The sequence below is a fragment of the Rhineura floridana genome, chromosome 8 (assembly GCF_030035675.1).
Source record: "Rhineura floridana isolate rRhiFlo1 chromosome 8, rRhiFlo1.hap2, whole genome shotgun sequence".
Lineage (NCBI taxonomy): Eukaryota > Metazoa > Chordata > Lepidosauria > Squamata > Rhineuridae > Rhineura > Rhineura floridana.
Genome location: NC_084487.1, coordinates 75,930,401 through 75,948,324, shown reverse-complemented (window position 1 = coordinate 75,948,324; position 17,924 = coordinate 75,930,401). Strand labels below are relative to the sequence as shown.

The window sequence follows — 17,924 nt, the reverse complement described above, 5'->3', positions numbered from 1 at the left end:
TGAGCAAGGAGTGTATTTCAGCTTGTGCAGCCAGTGAGTACAGAGAAAAAAACACTTCCAAGGAGATGGAGTTTGGAGCAGGCAAACCACTCTGCTAAGGAAGGGCAGAGGGCAAGGTATTTATACCAGGGCTCTCCAATTTAGAGGCTTCTTACTGCCTGCCAATCACAGGGCCTGGTGTTGCATACTCCTATTCCCTTCCGTGCCTTTCATCTAAAACCATAGTGCTCAGTCTGCAGAAAAGGTCACAAGGCTTTTGGTTCAAATCCTGTGTACTTGATAGTAATTGGTGCAAGATTTTCAAGTCTAGAGGTGCAGGGATGGGGAAATGCACCAGTTACATTTTCAAGTAAGAGTGGCTAATCTGTCATCCCGTCATCCCATGCTGGCTACGACTGATGGGAGTTGGAATCCAGCAACATCTGGACGGCCACAGTTTAGCCACCTCTGTTTCTATGGTGCTTACCAGTACAAAGATGGCAACCGTAGCCAATGTGAAGTTTGTACTCCCACCCTTTCCTTGACTCCTCTTCTTTTTAACTCTATGCCTCCAGTACTCCTGTTTCCTCTCATTGCCTGGTTATTCCTCTTTCCTTCAACCGGCCTGGATCCCAGCCAGCATCCTTCACTAGCCAATACTCTTGGTTAGAACACCCACCCTTTTCTGCCAGCAGCATACACCCTCCCCTTATTTGCATACACAACTGTTTGGGCATTTTCTTTCTCATTGTCCTGTCTTTGCTGCCTGCTGGCTCAGTCGGGGTAGAGCACACTCTTTGAGTACAAAAGGTCTAAGGTTCAATCCCTGGCATCTTTAGGTAGGACTGGGAAAAACTATCGTCTGAAACTCTGGAGCCACTGTCAGTCAGTGTAGCCAATTCTGAGCTACATGAACCAATGGTCTGACTAGGAATAAGGTATCTTCCAATGTTCCTAACTTTTTTTGTCCCTATTTTCCTCAACTGCTTGTTCCCTGGTTTCTATATCTCAGTCTACTGCTGACTGTCAGTGCCTCTTTTCACTGGCCACCCTGTCTCTGGTTTCCCTTGATTTCCCTACCTTCTATCCTAACCCTAAACCACTTCTCATAAAATAATTGCTTCCCTCCCCATTCTGCAGATGGCAGCCCTGCTATCATCAGAGCAACACCATTAGATGCAATCTACCTCTCTGATCTCCTGCTTTAGATATATGCCCCAGTGTAGTGTTACTGTAGATCATCATATCTCTTTCCACCAATTATTCACAGTCAGTCTTCAAAGCAAGTAACTCATTTTTCATGTCACTGCCAATCATGAAAATATATTTTAATTAAATTATTAATTTGACATCATCCAAGTGCAAGATTAAACATCAAAATAAGGGAGAATGAGTAATATTGTGTACATAGTTTAAGTATACATGTTTGTTTCAGAAGGTCACACAAGGATCCAAAACCCCTTCTTTTTCTTTATTTTTTTTTTTAAAACAGCCTTTCACAGTACAGTGATGAAAATATGATGGATCCTTATAACCTGGCCATTTGTTTTGGCCCAACATTGATGCCTGTTCCAGACATACAAGAACAAGTGTCATGCCAGGCTCATGTGAATGAAATAATCAAAACAATCATCATTCACCACGAAAACATTTTCCCAGATGCAAAGGAACTAGATGGCCCCATTTATGAAAAATGTATGGCTGGTGATGAGTACTGGTAAGTCCTTCACAGTTTTACCTGAATCAGTTTGATATGAATGACTTTTAGTTTGTGAAGAGTCACATCCCCATTTACCACTTTTTTAAAAAAAGCTACAGATGCCTGTAACTGGGCCAAACTGTGTGACATTACGTAGTAGTGCTTCATGCTTAACCAGGTCACTGTAGCCAGATCAGTGTCCACAACAGTCTTTTGATGAAATTAGCTCCCTACCTGCCTCCAAATTGCTCCTGATGGTGCTATTTGCAGTAAACAGCACTTTCAGGGGCAAAAAAGCAGCCAGGAGGAAACAAGTGACAACATGTTTTTCTTTTCTTTTTAACGAATTTTATGTTGATACATTCATTGTTACTTGAATGGCTACTGTGCTGTGTTGCATATTTATGTACTTGGATTTCCTTTTTTCTTAAATATTTGACACTGTGTTTATTGTATACTTGTGTAACTGATTTTTTATGTAGCCACTTCAAGATCTATTGATAGTAAGCAGTCTATAAATGATTTCAGTAAAAATAAATTATAAATAATCACTTTCATATGGCTGCAGTCAAGGCCAAGGAGTACATTGCAGACTGAAACCCCACAGCTGCTTTTTCTCCAATATGATAAGTTCTTCAGTGATACAATAGGCAAATGGTTCAGCATAAATGGTCATGTTAGGTGAAATAAAATATTTCTGCTGGACTGGGGGAAGTTGGATGCCACAGCCCCCCAGCGGTGCTGTCAGAGTCCTGGCGCCATCAGGCTCTGCTGGCAGTAGCCTTCCACCACAGTTGAGCTACGCCATCGCCAGGAGCCTGCTGGTGCTGCTGGGGATCTGCCAAGGACAGCCAGCCTGGCAGATAGAGATTTGGCAGAAATCCTGAAAATATGGTGTGATGGGAGCGGAGCCTGCACAAGATCCTGCTTGCATTTGGGGCACTCCCCCACATCCCAGTCTGCCCAGAAACTGCACCAGCCTTTTGGTTGCCCCAGTAAAAGAATAAGAGCTGGCAATCAGCCAGGCCAGTGGCCCCTGAGCAGGAGGAAGATCCTGCAGGGCTTTCTGCTGGTTCCCCTTCCACTGTCTCCCCAGCATTTGGATTGCTCTACCCATCTTTAGTTAAAAAATAAAAAAAGCCTATTTAGTAAGTCAGGAAGTCATTTTGAAAGAAACTGCTGTGTTATCGGTTATTTAATTTTAGGACAATATAATTATTTTTGTGTGTTTGTTTTTAAATTTTGTACTTATGATGATGATATTTTGCCTTTAATTATTTTATTGCAAGCTGCTTTGAGATGTCCTTTATGACTGAACATAATTTGCATGATTATTAATCACATTAGTCACATCACAAGAATAAGATTGTGTGTTTTTATCGAACTTCAACTATGAAGCCTTCTCATCAGCTCCTGATTGGACTAAGGCCTTGACTGCCTAGTGACACAGTATTTAAAATACAGTTCTGTCTAACTATCTGAAAACATAATTAGTGAGTTTTTAGGTTACTTCCTTGTAAAGAAAAAAAATCTCTGAAATCAGAAAGCTGGATGACTTTTCTTGATAATTCCATCCAGCTAACCTTAACCCTATTCAGAATCAAATGCCAGTCATTTAAAATAAAATGGTCGTCTCTAAAATACATTAAATCTGAAAATACATTAAATAAGACAAATACTTTCCTCACAGGTTTGTGAGCCATACCATTCCCCTGTTGGAGCTTCTTTTGGTGTAGTTGGCATAATACATGTTAAAGGTCTCATCAGCACATCCCCTATGACTTTGAACATGAAATTGATGCCTCGGAGTAATATTGACTATTTTTCATTGTAATCTCCTATCGCTGCAAAGTGATGAGATCAGGATGCAAAGCGCCAGTACTCAGGGCCAACCTAGACGTTATACACAAATGCTTGTAGCATTATCCAGTAGTCTTTAAAAAATCTATAGTAGCTTGAGGAAGAAGAGATCAGAAGTAGCTGATTTGGAGTAGGAAAATGACCCCCAGAGAAAAGGATTCCTTGCCTTCTCCCTTCCCCAACCTCTGTTCTTCTCCCAGTCGTCTTCTCTTGAAACTATTTTTGATTATTAAACTCAGACTAATGTTACATATGTTTGCATGTAACTAGAAAGACTTCTAGTTTGTCCCTTTAAGTAGCATTCAACTTAGACCCTCTTCATATGAGTAAAACAATGTCTGGGTTATGTAACACTAGCTTGTTTTCCCAACTAAAATGATACTGTCAAGTCAAAAGAGCGAGAGAAAAGAATGCTGTGGAGATTGCCTGACATGTAGATTTATCTGTTTTTTAAATGCTTCTCAATTAAAGTGTTTCAAAGTGCCACCAGTACTTTATCTTAATTGAAAATGTTAAGTAATATTTGCAGGAGTGATTTAATAATATGGCAAGTGGTTTAATATGGCAGCTTACTGGATTTTTGGATGAGATATCCATCCATCCATAAATATTAATTCATATAGTACTGTCTCTGCAGCGATAGTCCTTACAGTGAGCATGGTACCTTAGAAGAAGTAGATCTGGATGCTGGTACAGGACCCCACACCAGTGAGGATGGTATGTCCTTTCTTTTTGTAATGACCTTGTTTCTTAACATTACATGTAATTGATGAAGGAAATGCTGTTTTCCTCATTACCTCTGAGGAAGAATATCTGGCATGGGATCTTTAATTTTTTTCCTCTCTTTTTTTTGTATTCTAGTTTTGTTTTTAAGACTATTCTGCCTGTCATTGGCCAGCTGCTTCCTTGCTTCTTTCCTGATTAACACAGTTGCAGGAAGGTCAAGTAAAAGAATCCTGCATTCCTCAGCACAAATTACTTTCTAGTTCAATGTTACATTCTAAGTGTAATTTTAAATTCTATTGTGCACAGTGCTGTGGTCTACGTTGCTACCATGGGGGAGAGGAAACCAGCAAGATCTCTAGGGTCCATCTCCTCCTGCATTAGTGCACCTGGCTCCAGATGTGCATGAGCCCTCAGGCCTCACCTGGCTCCATCATGCCATGGGCAAGGGATGGTTTCATATATTCCCTCACATCCTCTTGCCTCTCTGCTATTAGGAAAAGGACAGTTAACCTCAGTTAACTCACAGGCCATACAGAGGGCTTCACTTGAAATCTTCCCTCTGGTCAAGATTTACTTCACCTCAGTTTACTTACAGGCTTTACTGAGGAGTTAACACAAAGCCGTCTTTCTGGTCAGGAGCTCACCGCTTCTTGGACATTACAGCCACCAGCTTCAGCTTCTCTGGGGGGACTGTTGAAAATACTATCTCAAAGCTACAGTACTATTTGCCCTGGGAAGTTTCCTTCCTTGGATTAATAGCAGCCAGAGGAGGGGGGTGGGGTCAGTGGGACCATAACAGCAGGGAAAGGGTTAACTCCTCATGAAGAAACCACTGTGGGGACAACACACACGCTGCAGATAAACACATACTTCATCCTCTTCTATTGGCAACAAAAGAGTGCTTCTTTCAAACCTAATTTTGGAAAGGAGGGAGAAGACCCCGTGGGCGCCAGAGAAGGTCTCTGAGAATACATATGCACAGACATACATCCCATTGGCAACTTCTGATGATACATATTTCATCAGCAATATCTAAAGTATTTTGCTCTAATTAGATACAAATAGAATAGTTTACAATGTCTGTTTCCAGAGGAAATCTGAGAGAATTTCCTGAGGAAGCCCCAAACAGACGGATAATTGCTGATGTAGAATTCACACAAAAGAAATGTGATGATGTTGTTGGAATATTGTGATATCTCCTGTATATGCAGATGAGAGAAATAAAACATGGTCAAGGAAGTAGTTCTCTCATTGTAAGAGCTGCAAAGGTACTAAAGTACACTAAATGCGTACTGCCTGAAGATCACAAGACCTATTTTATCGAGTCTCATGAAAAGCTGAGTCTAGACTCTGAAGGCAGCCCAGAAAAAGTCCCATGCAGCGATGTTGCTGTTTCAGCGTAAACAGCTGATAGCAAAACAATACACTCATCCTGAAACTGTGACCAGTCCAAACATCTAGTGTTCTTACAGCTTCAAAGTCTTCTCTTTGTTTCTGCACTGGTCACTAGAGGTATTGTAAGGACATGAAAAAGAGCTGCACAATTCTGGGCAGCACATTTTACGGATGGTCAACACATAATTTCTGGATATACATGTTTTCTCTCTTCCCCTTTGCTTGCTTTCCATATGCGCTCATTACGAGTGCTTCTTACTCCTGAACACTATTTTCTCAGGTTTAACATCTTATATTTTGTCTTTCCTTCATAGAATGTGAACCAATAGAAGCTATTGCTAAGTTTGACTATGTTGGAAGATCTGCACGAGAGCTGTCTTTTAAAAAAGGAGCCTCCCTGCTTTTATATCATCGAGCTTCCGATGACTGGTGGGAAGGAAGACATAATGGAATTGATGGCCTTGTACCTCACCAATACATAGTGGTTCAAGATATGTAAGTAACAGCCAACATGCAAAATGCCTGAGAAGCAGTCCTGTGTTAAATCTGACTAGTCTAGTCAAATACTGTCCATTGATTGGCAGACATTCTCCAGATCCTATATGCCAAAGCTGTGGGGCAGAGTCTCTGGAGTGGGGCACAAGACAGGGGCAAGCGTGGTTGTCAGTGTTAGGACCCTGGGATAATTTGCTGCTACCCAAAGCCAACTGCATTTGAGCATCATTTCCTCCTGTATGGCTTCTCTCTATCTCGCCAAATATTGGGGTGTATTAATGATATTATATTTTATTGTAAATTCTTATTGTGGACCATCCTGAGATATATTTATGTGAAGGGCAAGACAAATATAAAGGAGTAAGTGGAAACTGCTTACAGCAGCTGTAGTATGGAGGGAGATTGCAAAATCCAGTATTATAGTAATAATCGAATGGTGGGAAATCTTGGTTTGCTGCCTCACAATCTTAAATTGAAACAATTTTCATGTTTTGAAATCAAATTCCATATATTTGTAGCCAACATGATTTTTTCTTACGTGTATGATGGCACTTTTCCTGTTCCACAGTCTTTTCAAGCTTTGTTTAAATAAAAATAGAGCTGCTTCTTTGAAAAGCATGTTTTCTATCTACTAAAAGTATCAGCAGCACTGTTATGATATTCTGAAGTTATGTTGCTTTGTTTCTTATTATGCCTTCTCAATTGTAATCTGGAATGGAAAATGTCATTTAGGAGTATCTACAAAGCTGAAACTAGAACCCAAATTCTAAAGGGGAGCTCAGTTGGGATATTCCTCTGGCCATGCAGAGCTTGCTAATTTTTCATTTGCGTTCCTCATACTGGCCAAGGTTTGATTACGTATTTACCATCTTTGAAAATAATTATCATAATGCTTGATAGCTAAAAACTAATGGTTGTTAGCGAGAGACAGCTTAAAGTGAGAGGCAGAGACAAGAAGGTTGGGAGGGGGAATCATGAATGCTCGTGTTCTTTCCATCCAATAATGTTGGTTATTTAAGAATAATATTGTCGTCTGTCTTTTCTGCTCAGGGATGATACTTTCTCAGATACACTGAGCCAAAAAGTAGACAGTGAAGTCAGCAGTGGGCCAGTAATGGAGGACAAGTCTTCATCTAAGGATATGAATTCACCCACAGATCGTAATCCTGAAATGTATTTAGGAAGGTAAATTTAACTGAGCTCAGCATTAACTAAATGCTTATCATTTATATTGCACTTGAGAATATTAAAAGCATATCATGTATTTTGGTAATCCCTGCAACAACTGTGTGAGATAAATTGGTTTTATTGTGCGTGGGGGTTTGAGGCATAAAGAATAGCGGCTTGATGAAGACCATCTAGAAATTTCATGGATAATAGTATATTGGAACTAGTGACTTGCTACACAGTTCACATATGCACCACAGCAGCACATTTTGTGGGCCATGCATTGACAGGAGTTCTTTATAAAATGTTCTTTGTTTAATCTCCCATGGCTTCTCTTTGTCTTGCTGTGCAGGCAGCGCAAGAGATCTGAACTCCCGCTTCCTGGGAGACGTCCTGGCAGGACCAGCGACGGACACTGTCCAATTCATCAACCACAAGGCCTTGCCAATTCAGCGCTGGAGTTGGGTTCCCCCAGTTTGGCAAGCCACAGCACTTCTCGAGCTGTGCTTCAAAACCGCAGCCTCAATACAGACAGCCCAGAAAGGAGACGAAGGCCTGGTCATGGCAGCCTCACCAATATTAGTAGGCATGAGTCACTGAAGAAACTTGACAGTCCTCCAATTAGAAGATCAACATCTTCTGGCCAATACCCAGTTTTCAATGATCACAAACCACTTGACCCAGAGGCAATTGCTCAGGTGTGTCTTGTGTATTAACTTAGGAACTGACACTTCCTCTGTCACAGGGGATGGTAGTGTGAGTTTTTGAGAAATAGCCCTATAACCGGGATCTTGTGTCCTGCTTGTGTTGTTAGTGTTTCAAGTTCCTAGACTCTGTTGTGTTCACATCAGCTTGGGAAGAGAACTCTCACTTCTCATTTATCTCTGTGCTTTGCATGATAGTTAGATACACTTAATGATATAGGTGAGCGAGATGGACGATGACACTAACACTTATTCATTCTCCTTATTTTATCCAGACTTGATTACTATAATGCCCTTTTTGTGCATCTTCCTTGATTTCATCTTAAACTGCTGATATCTATCCTTTGCTCTGCCTTTCATGTCATCTTTCTTGCCCATAAGTACCACCATGTTTCTCCTTTTTGCACTGGCTTCCCTTTCTTTATATATATTTTAAATTAATGTTACTTGCATTCAAATGCTTGCCCTTTGTTGCTCCTGCTTATGTCTTATCTTATGTTACCTTATTTTTAATTTTCATACTCCCTCTAGAACCTTCCAGTCTTTTGGTACCAATCTTATTTGCAGCAAAAATTAAAGCTCTTGTTTAGACCATGTTCTTTTATGACACCATATCTTTGGAACTTGGAGATATTCATATGGTCCAGTCCCTCCCACTCTAAAAAGCACCTCAAGACATACCTGTCTTCACATCTCTTTTTGACTCTTCCGTGTCTTCATGGCTCTACTACCATAGCTGTAGAATGTTTATGTATCAGTTTTTGTATTTCTTATTTTTTTAAGTTTGAAAAGCAGCAAGTCTACACTGCACATTCCAAACTACACTGCCCAAATTTCAGGTGCCTTTGCTTTATATATATAAAAAAACAATTTCCTTGCAGCCTGTTTGCTTCCAAAGCAAGCACTGGAGCACTCGCCCATCTAGGCTGCAAGTATAGTGCTTAGGATAAAAACATCTGAGTGTTTTTTTAAATTAGTATCTGAAAAGGACCCTTGAACTTAAAGCATAGGTATTTGTGCTACAGATAATCAGGAAGCACCTGGTATTGTTCTTGCACCTCACTGTGACTGGATAGCTCTACACATACTGTTCTTTGTATTTTATAAACATAGTTATTTATTGATGCATTCATATGTCTCCATAATATAGATTCTCTGTTAATAACAACATATGCAGTTACCCTTGCTTGCTCTCGCATACACAGAGGTTCAGGTTCCCCATGATGAATGGAACAGTTGTGATGCAATGTTTGAATGTCCCCAATGTTATCTTTGTTGTTCAATATTATATTAATCTTCGGTGAACTCTTCCTCCTTTGAACAGGATATTGAAGAAACAATGAATACAGCTCTGAATGAACTCCGGGAACTGGAACGTCAAAGCTCTGCAAAACATGCTCCAGATGTAGTGTTGGATACCTTAGAACAAATGAAAAATTCTCCCTCCAGCACCACCTCAACAGAATCACTGAGCCCTCTACACAATGTCCTGTTAAGAAGCACTGAGCCTCAGATTCGGCGTAGCACTAGCTCTTCCAGTGATACCATGAGTACCTTCAAGCCCATGGTGGCACCCAGAATGGGTGTGCAGCTGAAACCACCTGCACTTAGGCCAAAACCCATAGTTCTTCCAAAAACAAACCCAACCATAGGCCCTTCATCTCCTTCCCAAGGTCCAGCAGACAAATCTTGCACAATGTAAAAACCAAGCAGTTCATGTGACAAGCATGGAGTGAACTACCAAAAGAATGGATCAGTGATAGATATCTGGGTTCCATTGCACCATTAGTTTGTATTTATAACAAGGTTTTGTTTTTTAAATGTTTTTAATGTAATGTCTCAAAGCTACCTACATTAACATGGATTCAATTTTTAAACTGGACCATACAGTGCATCATTTTAAAACAACAGAAACACATACCTTTACTTGAAACTTCCACACTGCACCTTTTCTAATTAAAGCATCACAGGTCACAGCCAGCATCCCATGTAGTTCAATAATTTACATTTATTGTAGTTTTTAGACTTCATAAGAAATTCTTATGAATGGTTATTTGAAAAGGATTCATTAATGGATTTGTTTACTTCTATATTACTGGGTCTAATATAGAACAGATTTTTATATGGGCTGAAAGTTGTATCTTGAGAATTACTAAGTAGTGAATAAGGAAAGAAGAGTCACTCTGACATTTCCTTCAAAATACTTGGTATGTGTGTTGGTAGTATTAGTACAGCTCACTGGCTGAATATGGGGAATGAATTTTCATCTCCCGCTGATGTAGATGACAGCTCTCTAAATCAAAGTTAAAGCCTGTTGTCAGAAGTACTGTATAGAATAGTTTCTAATGGTTGCATTCAGGCTTACTGCACTGCAATAAAGCTAGGTTTTACTCACCAGTTATTTCAGATAACTATTTACATAAACAATTCACACACAAAAGATTGTTTACATTCCTATGAGCCAATTGTTTAGATGTCTCTGCAGATAAAGTATTTGCTACCTAATGATTTGTAACAAAACATTCCTAGAAAATGAGGAAGTTGTGGAACCTACACCTTGAAGCTGCTGTATCCTCATAATTATGAAACACATTAGCCTGCAAGTCACCCTAAGCCATGGTTAATGGCTTACTGTGAACAAGCAGTATGATAGATCCTGGAGATGGAAGAAACAAACCACAAAGTTTGGATTTGTTGCAAGTGTTTGGGAGAAACAAACCATGAGCAGTAAGCCAAGAACAAGCCTGCTTCTGCTTATGGTTTGTTTCTCTCCAAACAAATCACAAACAGAAACCAAGGTTTCTTGTCTTGCTACTCTTGGCTTGGGAGAAACAAATCATGAGTGCTAAATAACTCTAAGCCAAGCATTGTGGTTTGTTGCTCCTGCATCCAGGCAGAGTGGAGCAAGGTGGGACCTATAGAGCAGTGTGCACTAGTACGCTGTTTGTTCCTAGTAAACCATGGTTTATTGCTTCCTGTGACATGTGAGCTGGGCTACTGTATACAAAAGAAAGTGTGCTGTTTCTTGAGTCTTTATTAAAGTGACTTATTAGTTTCTAAACTGGAATCACCACTACTGAGGCAAGAAGTTGTTCACAGGGCAATATTATTTTCTCTAGAATCTGAATAAAATTTGTCAGTACCACTTTTTTTTCAAATTATGTCAGTACCTTTTTTCATGTGTGTGTGTGTATGTAAGCTATCAACCTGCATAGTGCTTTATCTTTGTTTTTATTGTTACATATGAAGTAACTGCACAGGTGTTTTGCTCAAACTTAACACTAAGCCATATCATTTCTGTGAATGTTTTTACAAGGTCACCACCTCACTCCACAGGAGAATTTACTGTATTCTATTAATCAAGCAACCACTTAACTAAAATCTTACAAGTACTGGTTTTGGAGTGCAAATACTTTGAGAAGGGCTGTGGGCTGGAATTGATTCAGCTGATACCTACATATGCAAAATTGGGTCAAAATAAGGGGTTTCTTTTCTTGCATAACTTGTCACATTAGGAACTTGCTGTTCTTTAAATTGAAGATTTTCATTTGGATCCTTTTCATTTGATCCTTCGTGCTATGTGGAATCAAATGGGAGAAGACTAATTGTCATGCGACAAGAATTGTTAGTGTATTAACAGTCTGAGGACATTGTAGCCTGTTACTATGATTTGGGACTGATTTCTTCCCACTGCAGTTTATTTGCTAATTATATTTAGATGAATGGGATTGCTAAATCCCACATAACACAGGCATGGCAAAGACATGGCAAAGTAACCTTGCAAAGAAGTTCACAAAAGTTCCCCATATACATGTATATAAGCCAGCCTGTCACACATCTTTGGGGGGGGGGGTGGAGAGGGAGAAAGAGAACAAACTTTTGTAGAGCTTCCCGGCATAGTGTTCTGGAGGCAATTCTTTTTTCCCCCTCAGATAATAAGGCTAGTCACTATTTACAAACCTAAATTAGAAACCAGATCTGCTGGGTGGGATGCATTAATCTGAGTAAGATAAAGAAATTCACTAAGGGACTTTCCAATACAGCATGCAGAATTTTGTTTGCCACAGAAGACTGAGACAACAGGACATTTTACATCCACCAAAGCTGCCACTATTTAAGGAGGAACTTGGTCACATATCCCGTGACTGCATGCTGGAAGCTTAGCTAAGATCCTGGACTCTGCAGTTAACTTTCAACTAATGCTAATCATCACGAAATGTTGCAGTGACACATGCAAGGCTAGGAATTTTCATAAGTAGCCAAAATGTAGGACCTATGGAACAAACTGAAGAGTTGGCTTTCCCGTAAGAGCATTCTAGCCTAGTCACTTTTTAAATAGATAATGTGGCATAATTAAGGTGGGTGCCTGTATCTTGAAACTGCATAGGGAAATTCTGTATGTCTGAATAACTGTACTGGCCTTCATACTGCTTATATTAGAAATTGTTTAGTGAAGAAAAAATATTAGAAACAGTGCGTTTAGTGAATGCTTCAGCTTAGAACATTCACATGAGTTAAATGTGTGTAGTTTGATGGTTTGTTATAGCTACTTGAAGTATAGTGAATGGATATATAACAGGAAAGACTGATACAACTACAGGCATCGTAAAGGGTCAACACCTGTGTACCTAATCGAATCAGTATTGTCCTTGACTGTCAGTTTGATAGATTGCAGTGCTGGTAGCTTTCCTGCTTGTTGACTGTTACCTAATTGTGTCTATGTACATCTGTAGTATGTACATGTGAAAGTGCCTTTACATTTTTAGAGGAACCTTGCTCTTGTAGTGTTGCATTTCCATTTCACTTTCTGCTGCTGTTGTACTGCTGCATTCCATTGCATTCCTTCCATACTCAAACAGGAGAGTTACAATTGCACAGTTCTAAAAGAAGAAAATGTACTGTTAAGCTGTTGTGACAATGCACTTTTATGTATAGTACTGTACATTTTGGCATGCACCATTACAGGCTTCAATATGCATTCAGATTTGTTTCTCATAGTGTAACTTTATAATAAATAAGGATAGTTCTGTCTGTGTCTGTTTTGTTTTAATGATGTCTAATTTTCAGTACGTATTTGCATGCATACTTTTGCATATGCCTTTTCTCTGCTCAGTTAATAAGATCGACTTCCCTAAGTGATGGGAAGATGCAGGGCACCTTTATAGGGCCAGTTACCTTAGTGGAGACAGGTATGGGAGTCTTATGGTGCTTTGCGGTATCTGAGTATACAAGGTGAACAGATAAGCAAGCAGTCAGACATGAAGGTAGTGCATTTCCCAAGCAGCATCAGACCCAAATATCCACCAACTACAAAGGCTGCTTCTGCCAGCCATTACAAAAGACGTAGAACTCGTTTCTCTTTCCCTGCCCAAATTGAAACTGAACATAATCTTCTTTCAATCCCAAGTCAGCCAACCGAGTGCGACACATTACAGAATGGATAATGGAAATGGTGGACAAAGAAAGAACATGGAGGACTCCAGAAAATTTATTAGTTCATATATTTTATACCACTTAAATAATATTTATTTTTGTAAACTGTTTACAGTTTGCTTTTGTTATTATTATTATTTGATTTATATCCCACCCTTCCCTCCCAGCAGGAGCCCAGGGCAGCAAACAAAAGCACTAAAAACATTAAAACATCAAAACAAACTTTAAAACACATTAAAACAAAACATCTTCAAAAAAAGTTACTTTAAAAAAGCTATCCAAACATCTAAGATTAAAAACATTTTTTTAAAAGTTTAAGAAATTAAAAAGCAGTTCCAACACAGATGCAGACTGGGATAGGTCTCAACTTAAAAGGCTTGTTGAAAGAGGAAAGTCTTCAATAGCTGCTGAAAAGATAGCAGAGATGCTGCCTGTCTAATATTTAAGGGGAGGGAAGCCCAAAGGGTAGGTGCTGCCACACTAAAGATCCATTTCCCATGTTGTGCAGAACAGACCTCCTGTCCTTGGTAACAGGAGCCTTGGGCTCTTCTTCCACCTCTCATTGCAACATCTCACCAGCCATATGGGAACAATACTTTTCTGTTATGTTTGCCAACACGCCTGATTATCCTTTATACAGGATATCCACAGTAGACATAAGTACGCTGCCATACTGGCCTCCTATAGAGCAGACAGAGGTGGCTGCACTGATCAAATCCCTAAAAACTAAAAAGGCTCCGGGGATTGACTTTGTTCCACCCGAACTACTGATAATGTGCATAGATTGGTGGGCACCTATGCTGGCCAACCTTTTTACGTTGATTAATCAAACGGGCAAGTTCCCACAAACATGGTTGGAGGCAGTAGTCATTCCCGTGTATAAAAAAGGTGATAGAAACGACCCTACCAATTATAGACATATCAGTCTCTTGTCTGTAGTAGGGAAAATTTACGCTGGTATTTTAAATACAAGACTGAATTCCTGGATCGAAGAATATTCTAGGACGCGAGCAGGCCAGTTTTAGGAAGGGCAGATCCACTATTGATCACTGCCTGGTGCTGAGACACCTGGCGGAGAAGTACAGAGGCAATTTTGGCAACAGTTTATATGTGGCCTTTATTGACCTCAGGACTGCCTTTGATTCCATCCCCAGAGAACTCCTATGGGCTAAACTATCTCAGTCATCAATAGATCCAAGACTCTTATTTTTGATCAGACGCCTATACCAGTCCACAACCCTTAGGGTACGTTGTGGCATAGATGGCAGTCTGACAAACCCCATTCTAGCCACTAAAGGGGTTCGGCAGGGGTGTATCCTTGCCCCTGCTCTCTTCAACCTCTTAACGATCTAAGTAAATACTGCTTGGATGACTCTTTCCACCCTCCTAAACTTGCCGACGTAAAGTGCCCATTATTATTATACGCAGATGACGCTGTATTGATGTCCTTTTTGAAAGTGGGACTAAAACGCCTTTTGCGAGCTTTTATGCCATACTGTGATAAAAATTGGCTCACCATTAATTTCAACAAGTCAAAAATTATGGTTTTTTCTCGCCGCTCCGTGTCACACCCTTGGGTAATAAACGGCCGAAAGATCGACCAGGTCAAACAGTTTAGGTATCTAGGGATCTTGTTTTGTGCTTCTCTCTCTTGGTCCCAACATATCAAAATTGCAGTTCAAACTGCTTATAATACGGCTAAGGCCCTTCTCCAGTTTTTCTTCACCCAGGGCGGCCAATATATCCCGGCGGCTCTTTAAATCCAAAATTCTACCCCAACATCTTTATGGAATCCCAATATGGGTATCTGGTTTCAATGCCAAGGTGGAATCGACGCTCTCATTCTTTCTGCGTTCCATATTTAGAATGCCTCGATGTGCCTCGGCAGCTGGTCTTCGACTGGAAATGCGATTAAACCCAATTGAGTGTACTGCATGGTTACATGCGTTTAAATATTGGACCAAAGTTGCTTATGCCAACCATTCTTCAGGTTATTTACACTTAAATTTGGAATGATCCATTCTCTAGCACTTGGTCCAAAACTTTCATTGAGAAATTAAAGTTGCTCGGTTTACCATTAGACTTGCTTTCCTCTATGAGTTGTGATTTGGCTAACCATATCATAGGCCAGCGTGTTAAGGACATAGCCCTCCAATATTCAATGGCCTCTGCTTGTAAAACTTGTTCTCCTTCCCATTTTGGAATAAGCTTCCCATTCCCTAAGTCTGCAATTTATCTAGAAAATTTGACCATCCCGAGTTTCCGCCATTTGTTTGCTAGGGCTAGATTTAACTGCCTCCCTTCGGCGCTCTTAGAAGGCCGTTTTCAAAGAATCCCATATGCGAAACGTCTTTCTATTTGTAATAAGGGAGAGATTGAAACAATTGATCATGTTCTTCTTATCTGTGATCTATACAAGAATCCTTGTACTAGATTTATTGTACCCTGTACCGAAGCTTTCCCGGGTAGGTCCTTAAAGTGGCTAACAAACTATCTTCTGTCCGATTCGGACAAGAGTGTTACTGAATCAGTTGCCCAGTTTCTAGTAGTAGCCCAGAATATACGTAAAAATAGTACTTAATAATTTTTAAGTTCATTTTGCTGATGATTTTGTAATACTTGTTTTTAAACTCTTCTAATCAATTGTATATTGGGTCTATGACCGTATAATAAAATTTGATTGATTGAAAAACAAATATATCATACTATAAAAGCAAAATAATACAACAACACTTCCATGCAGCCACAGAAAGCTTTGGCAGCACACTAATAACAAACAACACCATCTCAGTCTATCAAATGCCTGGGGAAAGAAAGGGTAAGTCTTTACCTGACACCAAAAAGAGGTCAATGAAGGCACCAGGCAGACTTCACTGGGCAGCACATTCCACAGACGGAGCCACAACTGAAAAGGCCCCCTCCCTTGTCACCACCCTCCTTTAGTTCTTGCAGAACTAACAAAGAAAGCTATGCAACAAATTACAAACAGAACATTGCAGTCTTACCTTTTAAACTGATAGCCCAGCTTTCTATTTACTAGGTATCCAAGGCCCCTATTTGGGCACCTACATCAATTGTTTCCTGGCAGCAGCCAGGCTGCAGCAGAGAGGAGGGAAAGGAAGAAGAACCATCAGCCCAGCTCTCCTTCCATCTAATGTCACCTGGCAGCAGCTGTCAACATCAGGCTGCAATAGATTAAAGGAGAGGAGGGATGTTGAGCCACTCCTTCGGCACAGCATTTTTTTGCTTCCTCTGTGATGCCTGGGTGCCAATGCCTTGGCACTCTGCACCATCCCAGGAGTCAGTCCCCTACTTGCAACTGGTCAGTAGTTGTCGCAAACCAATGGGTCCAGGGTGGGCTTTTTCAGGAGTGGTTGGATCATCACCTCTTTCAGGGAGGCTGGAACCATTCCCTCCGGCAACAATGCATTGACCATACCCTGGATCCACTTGCCAAGCTTTAATAAGCCAAGAAGGACAACGGTTGCGAGGACATGTTGCTGGCCACATCATTGCAAGCACCTTGTCCATGTCATCAAGCCGCTTCAACTGAAACCGTTCCCAAGAAGTTGCACCAGACGTTGCACTGGACACCTCACTGGGGACTACAGTAGATGTGGATGGGGCATCAAGATTGCTATGGAGGCAAGCAACTTTACCCTCAGAGTGTCTTGCAAACAATTCACAGTGGGCCTCCGAAGGGTCTAAAACTCCTGGAGTTGATGTCAACAGACTCCTGATAATATGGAAAAGCTCCACTGGACGGCTACTTGAGCATGCGATAGTGGTAGAGAAGTGGTCCTTCTTCGCCACCCTCACTGCCACACAGTAGGCATAGTTATGATGTTTTACTCGTGCCCGATCAGCCTCACAGACTTTTGCCATTTGTGTTCTAGCTGTCATCCATTGTTTCATTGCCCTTAGCTCACTGGTGTACCAAGGTGCATACCAGGCTCCACAATGCCGGAGAGGGCACTCAGGGGCAACCGTGTCAAGAACCTGATGTGCCTTGCTGTTTCACAGAGTGAGAAGGGCTTCAACAGGGTCACCTGCTCTATCTACTGGGAACTCCTCCAGGGTATTCAGGAATCCTGTGGATTCCATTAGTCTCTGGGGGCGGACCATCTAATCTTTCCATCACACCTGCAGGGGAGGATAAGAACTGTATGTCTAAGCTTTACCAGGAAGTGATCTGACCATGACAATGGGTGACATCCACCACCACCCCATCTCCAGATCATCCTTTCCTCCATCTGGAGCAAAAACCAAGTTGAGGGATTGCCCGGCCCTATGCATCGGGCCAGTGACAATTTGAGACAGCCCCATGGCCATCATGGAGGCCATGAAGTCTTGAGACAGAACACTAAAAGCAGCCTCAGCATGTACATTTAAATCACCCAGGACTATCGTTCTAGGCTCCTCCAATACCACAACCAAGATGGTCTCCACCAGCTCAATCACAGAAG

General features: G+C 40.8%; 1 protein-coding gene across 3 annotated transcripts in view; it reads left to right on the top strand.

Annotated features, from left to right (window-relative positions):
* Positions 1-13,056, top strand: part of SRGAP1 (SLIT-ROBO Rho GTPase activating protein 1) — a 170,442-nt gene extending 157,386 nt beyond the window's left edge. For all 3 annotated transcript variants that reach the window (XM_061639841.1, XM_061639842.1, XM_061639843.1), the window contains 6 exons: positions 1,472-1,696; positions 4,176-4,255; positions 5,974-6,154; positions 7,205-7,339; positions 7,674-8,019; positions 9,350-13,056. In XM_061639841.1, the coding sequence (XP_061495825.1) occupies positions 1,472-1,696; positions 4,176-4,255; positions 5,974-6,154; positions 7,205-7,339; positions 7,674-8,019; positions 9,350-9,727 (1,345 nt within the window). In that variant the 3' untranslated portion in view covers positions 9,728-13,056. The remainder of the gene's footprint in view (positions 1-1,471; positions 1,697-4,175; positions 4,256-5,973; positions 6,155-7,204; positions 7,340-7,673; positions 8,020-9,349) is intronic.
* The last annotated feature ends 4,868 nt before the right edge of the window (positions 13,057-17,924 follow it).